Consider the following 13,730-nt stretch of genomic DNA (forward strand, 5'->3'; position numbering starts at 1 on the left):
AAGCCATGCATGACTGGCTAGAGCAGCATATCCCATTGTTCCCAGAAGGCAAAACACCAACATACATTCATGGTTCAAAAGTAAATAAACATGCTATTTGGATATAAACTCTATTAGAAATAGGGCATTATCCCCTGGATATAAACCTTTGTTTACACCAACCCAAATTGTAATTCTTAAGGTAGTACAGATAAAATTGTTCTTTATATATTAAAGCAGAATGAAGGATTTGCACAGTTCAAGGATAATATGATTTGGTTCTATATTCAGTTATTGAGGATCTTTCTTCCTTTCTGCCTTGGAAAAATCAATCATGTTCATAAAGTCAAGAATTTTATTTCTAAAATAAAGTTTAATGATTTCACTATCCTTTGTGAACAAAAGTACCACTAATATTCTAAAGGATGAAGAAAATTGAGCCTGTTTAAATATATGTCTTGACTGGATATTCACAAACTATTCTATACATAATAGAAAAAGTAATTTTTCCAAACAAGAGTCAAGAGACTTACACCATAGTTCGATCTCTTTAAAATTAACATATACAATATACTGCTATATAATGTGAGCCTTGTGGGAGGGATGAGCACAATAACGGCTCAGATTCTTTCTGTAGATCAATGAGCTGGTCTATTTCATTTATAATCCCTATTGGTACTTACTATATATGAATTTTAATTTAGGGCTCGGATTGTGGCCCTGTCATCCAAAAGAGCAAACAAATTAAAAGATAGAGAAATTCTTGTATTTTAGCTTATTATACACAAGGAAGGAAAACTCAAAAAACAGAAATACTATAAACTCATGTTTCTAATAAACACAAACGTGAAAATTTTATGACTCTGAATCCCACAGAATTAACCTCATAGTATTTTATGCTTAAAGTAGACCTTTTAAAATACAGTACTGACATGTTTCTATTTCATACATTCATGTTTGTATTGGCAATTTCACATCTGTACAAATCTTATGATCATTCTTTAATAAATACTAAAGAATAAAAACATCTGTGAAATTTGGAAAAATATATTGCTACTCAGTATAGCCCATCCAGATTCTTAGTTTAACTCACTCAGTTACCACAAAGATCTTTAGAGCTGAATCTGATATTGCAGAATAGTCCATCACTGCCCTCTGATGGCACTACTAATATATAATTTTAAATTCAGCAAGCAAAAAAACACTTTATTGCAATGTAAAACACCATATATTAATTTTATAAGCCACAGAAATAGAAAATAAATTAGGAGAAATTCATAATTTTCTACAAATATTACTTAGTAAGTTATAAAAATTTATAGTGTTCCTTCACATAAGCCCTTCAAATGATTTTTCAAAATTTTCCCTGATGAACTGTTTAAAGGCACGAAGTCCATATGTTTAAGCAAAAGCCTTCATAAATAATGAAATAAAAAGAGATACAAGATTAAGCAGAAAACTATAGATTGCAAGGTCATTTTATAAAGGAGAGAAAATACAATAGCAAACTTTAATGTCTGAGGTGTAGGCAGACTTTTTACATGCGATATATATTTATTCACTATTTAGGTCCCTGTTTTAACTACTAAATAAGGGCAAATCGCCTACTGTCTGCAGAAGAGCAATTATAAGAAAATAAGTATTTAATGAAAGGTCTGGCATTTTCTAAATTTGAACATCAAAAGCATTTTCAGTATATCAATATTGAAAAGTACTGACTGCATTTAATGGCACTAAAATTGCAAAGTCTGAATCTTGATTTATTCAAAGAGAAGAAAGTAAGCTGAGGACGTCCACTTGATTGCAGATATTCGTTATTGGCAATAGACTTTTCCACCCATGTTATGCTTATGAAACTGTCCACTAGAAAAGAAAAATATATGGAGAAAAGTAAATTTTATTTAAAGTTATGTTAAAATATCCTTGTGAACAAAAATAGGAATGTGGGCTATACAAATGCAAAATGATTTCTGTGCATAGTAGTGATAAGTATAATTTTCCATTATGGTCAAACATCTAAAATAAGATACATAATTGTTTAAAAACACGAAGAAGTGAAACAAAATATCTGGGCAGATTAATGGGTAGTTAAATCCCAAATATCTAATAATTAGTTCAAGAAAAAAATAAAACATCACAAAATAAAAACAATGAAATCAATACAATAAAAACAGAGGAATTCCTGTTTGAGGCGGGGAACTAAGAACTTGCAGAAATTAAGTAATGGTTTGTCCAAGTTCTTTCCTTGCTTGACTTGAGAAACTTTGTTGTTCTGTTCAAGCAACTCTATAAAATCTGCAGTAGTAAATTCTGGAAAAAGCTACTGGGATGGTACCAGGTATTTACCAGTCTCTTGAGGAGTGGTTTTCATGTACATCCAAGGAATTTTACTGGGTGTTACATATTCTTTTAAATATCTGTATTTCAGTTTTGAAAGTTCAGGGTTAATCCAAGTAAAGATGCTTTTGTTTATTTTAGGACTTCTTAGAGACTTGAACACTGTGCCTTTTTTTTTTAATTTCTAAAAAAAGGATTCAGTGTACAATATAGGATCCAGGATTTAAATTTTTTTGTTTCATTTTTAGCCTGGGACTTTATTTCCCACAATGTATCTCTGAAGACTAGTGTTAAAAACACTAGAGTTGGCATTAGGTTGAGGAGCTTAAGAACGTCTTGATGACTAAATTCTACTCTCGCACTTTCCGAGATTCTGATTGGTATGAGGTGGGACCCAAGGGTCAATCTTTTTAGAAAGTTCCTCCTTAGTTCCCACCACACGGCTAGGGTTGAAAGCCACTGCATGAAAGCACATGCACTACTCCTGTACTGTTATATCCTGTACTGAGATTAGTGTGCACCCAGATGTCAGCACCACACTCACTTCTTAAAATAAGGCTGCGTTGCCACTATGGAAGACAGTATGGGGGCACAATCCTCAAAAATTAAAAATAGAAATATTGTTTGATCTGGTATTTCCACTACTGGCTATTTACCCAAAGAAAATGAAAACACTAATCTGAAGAGATCTATGTACCTGTATGTTTATCACAACATTCTTTACAATAACCAAGATATGGAAGTAATCTAAGTGGCCATCAATAGATGAATGGATAAAGAAGGTGTGCTGTGTGTGCCCCCCCACACACACACAATAGGGAGTATTACTCAGCCATTAAAAAAAGGATGAGGTCTTGCCATTTGCAACAACATGGCTGGAATGAAAGGGTATTAAGCTAAGTGAAATAAGTCAGAAAAATAAAAATACCATATGATCTCAATTACATGTGGAATCTAAAAAACAAAAAAAAAATTTTAAAAAGCAGAAGCAGAGTCATAAATACAGAGAACAAACTGATGGTTGCTCGTGGGAGGATGGGCAAAATGGGTGAAGGGTAGTGGGAGATACAGATTTCCACTTATGGAATGAATAAGTCATGAGGAAAGAGGGTATAGCTTGGAGAATACAGTCAATGGTACTGTAACAGGGTTATGAAAGATGGAGCTACACTTATGAGTATAGCATAATGTATGGATTTGTTGATCACTATGTTGTATACCTGAAACTAATGTACTGTATATCAATACAAAGAAATTAAAAAGGTAAAAAAAAAAGCTGCCTTTCCAGAAGATAGTGAGCATTGCCAATGCCAATTATCCTAGGCAGAGCTAGTCAGGAGATGAAGATGTAGTGTTTTCTTCATACTATGGAGTCTGGTTAGGAAGAATCTAGCTACATAATACAACACTCCAGGCCAGTCGTAGAACAGGCCTGGCAGCAGTCTTTACAGGACACTAGGCTAAGAAGGGTTGAAAATTAAAGTCATACTCTGCCTTATGTCCCCCCTTCTGTTAGTTCTGAGCCTCTAAAAATGGATTTTGAACTTCACTGTATGCTTTTGATGATCTACATAGATGGTCAAGGAGAAAGGAGTATGTCCCTTAAAGCTAATGTATTTATGGTAGAAGTGCTTAGGAATATTCTAAAGGAAAATGACACAGTATGCAACAGTTGTGGTTTATCAGAATGAGTGACTGTCCAACTTTGATGGCCTTGAGGGTGATTTTTATTAACAGAACCAAAGAGCTCTCTTGTAAGAACAGTACACAAAGAAAAACAGGTACTTAATTTAAAATTGGGATGATTCTAATTCTGAGCACTTCTGAAGGGACCAGAAGCAGTACATGGCCCAATTTATTTTTAACGTATAGGTTTCAGGCTATGCTTCAAGTTTAATTCAGAAAGGTTCTTTCTTTCCCAGAGTTTAAAAGCTGATGTGAAACTGGTTAGGTTAGAATATGTCAAATAAGTACCTTCTTAACTCTGGCTATAGGTAAGTATCGTTTTCTTATAACCCTGTATGTGATTTTAATTGCTGCTCAGTACCTCAGCATCATTTCCAGTCCTACAATTTTTCATAATTTTTTTGTTTTTGAGAAACTTCCATAAAGTAAACCTAGTAGCAGAGACCTATATCTCAGTAGAATAATTAAACTTCTATACTTCTGATAAATATTTGACTTTGTATCAACCAACTATTTCACTTTATGGTGGATTTATTCTACTCTATTGTAGAAGTATATTAAAAAATATAAGCACAATGGTCACAGTTATTTACCTTACCACTGAAACCAATTAATCTATACATTGTTAAAAGTTAATGATAAGGAATTTGTTTTCTAGTAATTTAACTTATTAAAAAAATTAGATGAATATACAATGATGAAACACACACAGATAAATCTTATTTCTGTGTTATAGCACTGAGCCAGAATCACCTCTGATCAAGAGGCTCCTAAGTGGCCTGCTCCACAGGTTAGGAGGATATATACATGTATGTATTTACAGATATAGTTTTAGGAGAAAAAATAAAGTCAGTAGTATTGTCATAGGGTTGTATGGTGATAGGGTAGCTACATTTGAAGTGAGCATAGCAAAATGCATCGAGAAGTTGCATTACTATGCGGTACACCTGAAACTGAGGCAACATTGTATATTAACTAGATTTAAAAAAATAAAATAAAATTTTAAAAAAAGCAAACCATTGAGAAGATAGTAAATCAGCAAAGTAAGTGCTAATAAATCATTGACAAGTTCAATATAAACAACTAAAATTCAGGATATTGATTTTCACAAGTATACTTTAGAAATTTATTTTCTTTAAAAATGGATCAAGGAATAAAATCTTAATATCTGAACAAATATTTTCTTGAACTTTAGTGTGTAAAATAAAACTTAATAGTTTGGCAGACAATAAAGATCCCCAAGTTCTGGGACCTGTTTAACTTGTCCATCATTATATTTCCAGTGTCAAGAACTGCAATTGCTACATTGGGAGGCACGAGGTACATGTATTACATGCCCCACCCTCCCGTACACCCTACTGTCCAATTTACTTAACCATGATAATGACTGATAATAGAAAACTCAAAAACCTCAAATCACTGAGTAAAAAAATATAGGTTATATATAAAAAAGAGAATCCATAGTGTAATCCAATTTAATAAGATTAATGAATAAATGGATATTAGAAATGATGTCTGTCAAAATGACACAGAATTGAGGTGATTTTTATGTTCTTCGTTATACTCTTCATATTAAGTTTCTGATATATTAGCATTAATTATATCAATATAAAGTACTAAGATGTAGTGTCAAGATAATCTGGAAAAACAATCTATTTTCCTTTTGGGAAAAAGAAGGCAAATCTATTACAATAAATGTTGGAATGTCCAAATAAATTGGCACTTCTCCCAATCTCTACTTTTCATGCTTTTAAATTTATTCAAAACTTCCTGATAATCTATTGCAAGAGGGAATTACTCAATAGACTATTACTGAAGGTTTTAAAAACTCCAGGTAAATTAAACCTTTAGTAAATTTTAATACTTACCCTAAGTCCACCTTCTGGTGGGGGCCTGGATTCAGCCATTTGTTTTTCTAGTTTTTCCTTTTTCTTTCTCTTTTCTTCCACAGACCGAACATCCAGAATGCCCCGAGATGCAGCCTTTAGAAAATGTATTAAGTGGTACAGAAAAACAACAAAAATCAGTATTCAGTATCCAAAAGGTGTTTGTTGCTTTTTTGGTTTTTCTTTGGAGGTGACGGGTTTTATCTTTGGTTATAAAGAAGAAGACTATTTCTATAACAGCTTTATATAAAACATATTATCATTTCTTCATTGGGTATTTTTTCCCTAAATTTCTCATGTGTCAGTGTTTTATAAGGCATCATCATATAATCCCAAGGAAGAAAGTTATTAAAGGGGCATCTCACATTACGGAAGACATCTATAATTTTCATGCATTAAATGATATAAATGCATTAATATGACCTATAGAAATATAGAGATCATTTTGAAAAATGATTACATGTAAATTTACAGGTTATCAGACACCATTTTCTTTAGCAATGCTAGTAATAAATAGAATGAAGTACCCAATTATCTACATGAGCAGAATTTTATTTCTACTCTTACCTCTTTCTGTCTTCTCTCTGCAGCCTCTGCGAGCTTTGCTCTTTTCTCTTCCTAAAGAAAACATGTCAAAAAAATGTTTTAAAATAAAATGAAACATTATCATGGATAATTTATATCTTAAAGATAATATAACTGATTTACAAAAATATTTAGTATTTGTTCAAAATGTCCCACTAAGACTGCCACTATTTACAATGTTTGTGAAATACTTAACTTCCTGAATTTCATTCTTCTAATTGATAGGTCTTCAAATAAGCACAAGATAAGACACATATACATAATATATATTACATATGCATATATATATATATATATATATTCAGGTTAGCCTATAAAATAATTCATTTGCTTTTTTTTTTTTTTTTAAAGGTCTTACAAGCTAGTCAGGGCAATAATACAACAAATGACATTTAATAAGGCGAAGGAAGGAAATAAGTGGTTTGAAGTAGGCTGGTATTTTCAGGAAATGTTCATGAATGAAATGGGCTAATCTCATTGTGTAGGACATGAAGCCCCGAAGGGAATTTGTAAGAGGTACTGCTCCATGTTGGGAAACAGTGGATACTACTTTTATACCACGTATTGCTACTATTAACAATTATAAGTTATAAATTCTTTAAATACATAAGACAGTAAACAATTCTCTTGGCAGCTGTGTTAATAGCTCCTTTGTTTTTCATACCACAATACATACATTCATTCATCCACTGGACAAATAGTTACTGAGCAGTTATCATGCCTCAGGAACTTTTCTTAGGTGCTGAGGTTGCAGCAATGAAAAAAACACAGACAAACATTTCCATAGGCATGGAACTTACATTCCTATGAGGGGGACTCAGGTAAATATAATCAAGTAAATACATGTCTGTTAAAGAGTAGTAAGTGCTTCCAGAAAATATAAAGATGAGTACGGTGGATAAGAAATGGAAGGATGAGTGGGTGGTGTAGTAGGGGATCTATTTTAGTTAGGGTGGTCCCCAATAAGCTCCAAAGATAAAGTGACATTCAAGTAGTGAGCCATGTGTTTATCTGTGGCGACGAGGGGCAGGGCTTAACAAATGCTAGTATATTGGTATTTTACTAACAGCCATATAAACAAAGTTAACAACATTTAAAAATAACCATACAAGAACGACCAGGTAAATTTTCCCACATCGACTTCCAGGTCATTTTCAGTACCCATAATCAAATGGTTGAAGAGTTCATGTACTTCCCTAAACAACTCAGTTCCTTCAGAGAATTTTCAGATAGGAGAACAGAGGAATTTAGCTTTTCTGTTATCAACAACCTGTAAGGACTATTAATGTAAAGACACTGTTGTAAATAGAAAGCTACAAAAAGTATATATGGATTGTACCACTCACCACCTACTTAAGTAGGAATTTCATCTAGACAATGACTAATTTTTAGTGTAAGTGCGTCCCAAATATTACATGAGGCACATCTATTTTTTAAAAATGTATTTTTTAATCTAAAATTTATCTAAAAATTCTAATTTAAGTAACTTAAAAACAGTGGGCACCCGGCCCTTTTATTGGCCAAACATGGATTACAAATTGTACCCCCTTTACCATGTAACATCCGTATTCTTTTAAAAGGAAGAACTTGAAAGAGAGAGAGAAATAGTAACGCGAAATCATCGATTACTACGATATCCAATGAAGCACAGGAGGAGCGTAAGAGCCTTTATTGAGCACCTTCTTTGAACAGTTGGTACAGACAGAGGAAAACGCACATCTCCTAGAAGATCAAGCACGCCGGGAGTCGACGAGAAGAGCTCTTTCCGCACCCCGACTCCAGCACCGCACCGCACCGCCAAGAACGGCCCGCGCACCGCACGGTCCGCGCACGCCTGCGTCTTACGAGCTCCCGATTTTGCCCAAGTCTGCGAAAGGTAAACACCGCGGTGCCGCCTGCGGGCAATTTTTTGTAACGGAAGTGGAGAGAGCGGCTCGGAGGCGGCGGCGGCGGCGGCTCAGGTCCCGCCGCCTGACCCGAAGTCCCTGGGAGCGCGTCCCCACACACGTCTTCGCCACCAGACACCCACCCGCGGCCAGCTCTCCAGCCCGCGCCCCCGCTTCCAACGGCCCCGGTGCCCACAGCTCGGGGCCTCCTGGCGCGCCTCTCGGGAGAACAGGTGCGCGCGGCGCGGGTCGGCCCCACGGGAACCGAGGGACATGGGGACGGGGCCTTACTCACCAGGTCCGGCGAGGGAGGCGCGGTCTCCCCCGGACAGGGAAAGCACAGCCCCATCGGGAGCGCGGCTGGGGGTCCTCTTCTGGGCCCGCCCCAGACCCGGCAGTGCCAACTGCGCGGTCAGACAGGCTTCCCAGGTTCGCAGCGCTCGTCCCGCCCCCACCCGGGACAGGCGCGTCGGCTCCGCTCCGCCCCGCCCCTCTGCGGCAACGCCCCGCCCCGCCCCCGGCTCCTCCCCGCTCCACCCCCTTCCGAGGCTCCGCCCCCTTCGTCTCTCCGCCCCGCCCCTGCCTCGCACCACCTCCCTCAAGAGGAGACTTCCCAGGACATCCAGCCCTGCCCAGCCCAGCCCTACAGCGCCTGGCCGGTCCCAGGCAGGCAAAGGCCTCCCTGTGAGGAAAAGCCTGCTGCTTTGGGGCAGAGAGAGAGATGGGGAGAGAGAAATCGATATACCGTATTGTATTTATATTCATTTGTCAGTGGACACATTAAGTTGTTTTCCTACGTTGCTATTGTAATAACTGCAATGAACATGGGGTTACAGACATCTTATTATGATAATGATCTCTTCCTTTTGACCTTATACCCCAAAATGGAATTCCTGAATCATATATATGGTAGATTTAATGTTAGTTTCTAAGGATTCCCCATATTTTCCATGGTGGCTTTACCAGTTGACAGTTCCAGCAAGAGCGCATAGGGTTCCCTTTTCTCCACATCCTTGCCAGCAATTATCTCGTCTTTTTGGAAATAGACATCATAACAGGTGTGACCTGATACCTCATTGTGGTTTTGATTTGCATTTCCCTGATAATTGATGTTGAGCACCATTTCATGGACCTGTTGGCCGTTCACATGTTGGTTCTTTGCCCATTTTTAAAAATTGGTCATTTGTTTTTTTACTCTTGAGTTGTAGGATTTACTTGTATATTTTAGATATTAACCCATTATTGGATACGTAATTTACAAATATTTTCTCCCATTCCATCGGTAGCCTTTTCATTTTGTTTGTAGTTTCCTTTGCTGTGCAGAAGGTTTTTGAGTTTGATATAGCCCCACTTGTTTATTTTTGCTCTTGTTGTCAAATCCAAAATATCACTAAGACCAATGTCAAGGAGCTTACTGCTTATGCTTTCTTCTAGTTTTATGGTTTCAGGACTTATGTTCAAGTTTTCAATCCATTTGACTTGATTTTTGTGTATGGTGTTAAGAAGTCCATTTTTGTTCTTTTGCATGTGGCTGTGAAGTTTTTCCAACACCATTTCTTGAAGAGGCTACTCTTTTCCCATTGTGTCTTCTAGGATCCTTTGTCAAAAATTAACTGGACATATGTATGTGGATTTATCTCTCTGGCTTTCTATTCTGCTCCATTGATGTTTATGTCTGTTTTTTATGCCAAACGGAACTGCTTTGATTCTAAACGCTTGGTAATATAGTTTGAAATTAGAAAATGTGATGATTCTAGCCTTGTTCTTAAGATTGCATTGGCAATTCATATTCTTCGTGGTTCTATACAAATTTTAGGATGTTTTTCTATTTCTGTGAAAAATGACATTGAAATTTTGATAGGGATTGCATTGTATCTGTAGATTGTTTTTGGTCGTATGGACATTTTAACAATATTAATGCTGATCTTTGAACATGGGATATTTTCCCATTTATTTATTTCCCATTATTTCCCCATATATTCCCATTTTCCATAAACATTGATTGCTTTCTATCTCTATAGGTTGATTATATTTCTAGAGTTCCAGATAAATGGAATATCATATGTGCTTTATCTTTCCATTAAAATAAAGTTTTTAAAGTTCATCTGTGTAATTGTGTGTAAGTTCCTAAAGCCAGCGTATTAACAAACAGTATTGGTTTCTATAATGTACAATATAGTGATTTGGCAATTCTGTACAATACTCCATGCTCATCAGATAAGTAACTATACATTTTATTTTTAGTTTTCTTTGAAGATTTTTTTTTTAAATTTACTTGAGGGAGAGAGAATGGGAGCGGGGAGGTGGGGGTAGGGAGATGGGGGAGCGGAGAGGTAGGGGGAGGGAGAGGAAGAGAGAGAATCCCAAGCAGACTCCATGCTGAGCACAGGGCTCAGTGCGGGGCTGGATCCCATAACTCCAAAATCATGACCTAAGCCTAAATCAAAAGCCAGTGCTTAACCAACTGAGCCACCCACGTGGCTGATATACAACATTTGAAAAATCAGTTTTTCTATCTGTGGACTTAATGGGCTGTTTGCACTTTCAGGCTGTTATGAACAAAGCTCTATATGGTCATGTACAATTCTTTGAACATGTTTATTTCGCTTCAATGAACAACTGAGTGGAATAACTGGGTCATATTTCACATGTATGGAAAACTGTTAGGAATTTTTTTTTTTTTGTAAGTTATGGTGCTTTTGCCATTTCTATAGCAATGATGTAAGTAAGAAAGTACCAATTGCTTCTTATTCTAGCCAAAGTTGGTACTGGCAGCTTTTTTTTTTTTTTTTTTTTTTTTGGTACCATCAGCTTTTTAAGTTTCACTAATTCAAATGGGTGTAGAGTGGTATTAATTTGAATTTACCACATTTTCATGTACATCTTGGCTATTTGAATATCTTTTTAGAAATAGTTAATATCTTTTGTTTACTTTATGGAAAGTTTATATTCTATAATTAGTTCTAAAACCTTTTTTTGATTGTGTGTGTGTGTCTGTGACCAAAGTACATATTATCACTTCAATCCTATGAAATCCACCTGGAGTTACTTTATGGCCCAGTAGGTGGTCTATTTTATTGTCTCATGGTGTACTTTAAAAGTATATGTGTTCTGTTTATGTTGGGGTATTCTTTAAATATCAGTAAGGTAATTGGCTGGTAATGTCATTTAATTTTCTCATCTATTTCTAAGATGAGTTAGAAACACTATGAGTTAGTTAAACACTATCTAGAGACATATGTGGCAATCAAATGATTTTTATGTCTTGTAATTTTTATCAATGGGCTGAAGGCCCACACCAGGATCTTTCCAGGGGTGATCGTTTTAAAACTAATATCAGTCCGGGCTCCTTTAAGCTACATTGCAATAACCCTCAGGTCCTCTAGAAGAGGATCTATTTCCATTTGGAGGTTTCAAATTCTACCCTCAGATGCCAATGTGTGCACTGTGAGGAGACGATTAGGCCCAGACTCTTAGGGTATGATCCATGATCCTGAGCAAAAAGCAGTCCCATCAGGGGAGACTCAGAGAGTCATCAGCTCCACGCCCACTCCTGCCCCCCCAGTGCCACCCTCACAACCCCCCACCCCCATGGGCCCACGCCTCTGCTCCCCTGCCTGGGGCCTCAGCCATAGATCAGAGAGGACATGGCAGGGTTGGCTGGCATAGTACCACAGACCCAAGGGAAACAGAATGTGCCCCTGGGCCATTTCCCACCCCCCTTAGCTCCTAAGAGAGGCAGTTTGCCCTAGTGCTGTCCTGGAATAAGCTGCCTCTAGGTCAGGGTCCCAGGAAGAGGCCAACCCGCCCTGTCCCCCGCCCCCCGGCCCCACTCTCTCTCTCTCCCTGCCCTTTGGAGCCCAGGCAGCCCAGAACTAGGCTCTCTGTGGAGGAAGTGGAAGCCCCAGGGTAGACAAGGTAGAGGCCCCTCCAGGCTGTGGTGAGACTGGGGTGTGCGCTCTCCTCTCTGTGCTGTGTGCGATGGCTCCCTAGTATTCTCTTCTGTACATATATGCATGCTTGTTCTGAAATAAAGAGGATTTAAAATGAAAAAAGAAAAAAAAAAAGAGAGGAATGTTTATATTTCAGTTATAATTGTGGATTTGTCTGTTCTTTGAATTCTTCCAGTCCAGTTTTTGCTTAATATATTTTGATGCTCTGTTATTGAGTGCATATGTTTATGATTATTATTTTGTGTGAACCTTTTATCGTTATAAAATGTACATCGAGCTCCAATAATATGACTTGTTCAGACAACCAACTTATGTTTTTAATATAGCCATTTTAGTTTTAAGATTTTTGTTTTCATTTTATATATTTAATTTTTAAACCTATTAGCATTTATATCAAAATATGTTTCGTGTAGTTTGTAGTTCTTTTTTGCATTTCAAAAATTTAGTTTGACAGTATCTGTCTGTTGGGAGAAATTTTTCTATGGGTCTTTCATGTTTCTGTTTTGTAAGCAAAGGTTTTAATATTTTTTATCCTAGACTGTCTTTTCAAGGATGTTTGTACAATAAGCAAACTTGGAAGATATATTCTCCTCTGGAGCAGGTTTGTTTGCTGTCTAGCATCATAGAGATTATGTCTCCTCCAGAGAAAAAGTTGGGTAGGTTTGCTAGTAACCTCTTATAGAAGATTGGGGCTTCCTTAGCTGTGATACAAACCCACTGTATGCACAGCATCCACCTGGGCCTACCTGCCCTCCATGGGACTTGGGAGTCAAAGGAAACCAATGTAAGCATGCACTTGAAGTGACAAAATCCTTTGTTTTCTGCTAGAGTCTATGAAAGTATGGTAATCTAACTTGTTATATTGCACAAATAAAATTGAAAATCCTTCACAATTCTCGCTACTTCCTTTTAGTTGGAATGTTTAGGCCATTTGCATTTAATGTTGCTATTGATCAGTTTGGGATCGATCGTCTTGCCATTTGTTTTATTTTCAAATCCGTTTTTTCTTCTTCTTCTTTGGATGAATTTTCAGCATTCCATATTTATCTTCACAAATAGCTATATCTCTTTGTGTATGAGTCAGTTTCTCTAGTATTTACAGTATGTATTCCTTAAAATCTGAGTCTCCCTTCAAACAACATACTTTTTTGTGTAAAATATAATCTTTCAAGGAATTGTATTTCCATTAGCCCTCTCCCACCCCTTATTGTTGCCGTATATTTTTATCACCGCATGTTATTAACACCAAAATGTTAGTTTTGCTTAAAACAGTCAATTATTTTATAAATGAAAAATTGGAATCCTTTCATATTTACACATATATGTGTCATTTCCAGAGCTCTTCATTGTTTCATGAAGATCCAAACATTTATCTGATATCATTTTCCTTCTGCCTAAAGAAACTTATCCTGCAAGTC

At 36.7% G+C, this 13,730-nt stretch overlaps 1 protein-coding gene across 1 annotated transcript; it reads right to left on the reverse strand.

Annotated features, from left to right (window-relative positions):
• Positions 1–66: 66 nt before the first annotated feature.
• Positions 67–8,841, reverse strand: SVIP (small VCP interacting protein). Its single transcript, XM_059138501.1, has 4 exons — positions 8,655–8,841; positions 6,456–6,506; positions 5,871–5,984; positions 67–1,842 (listed from the first exon to the last, which is right to left on the reverse strand). The coding sequence occupies exons 1-4, from the start codon at positions 8,706–8,708 to the stop codon at positions 1,828–1,830; spliced, it is 234 nt and encodes a 77-aa protein (XP_058994484.1). The 5' UTR covers positions 8,709–8,841; the 3' UTR covers positions 67–1,827.
• Between the last annotated feature and the right edge of the window lie 4,889 nt (positions 8,842–13,730).

The sequence above is a fragment of the Mustela lutreola genome, chromosome 1, assembly GCF_030435805.1.
Source record: "Mustela lutreola isolate mMusLut2 chromosome 1, mMusLut2.pri, whole genome shotgun sequence".
Taxonomy (NCBI): domain Eukaryota; kingdom Metazoa; phylum Chordata; class Mammalia; order Carnivora; family Mustelidae; genus Mustela; species Mustela lutreola.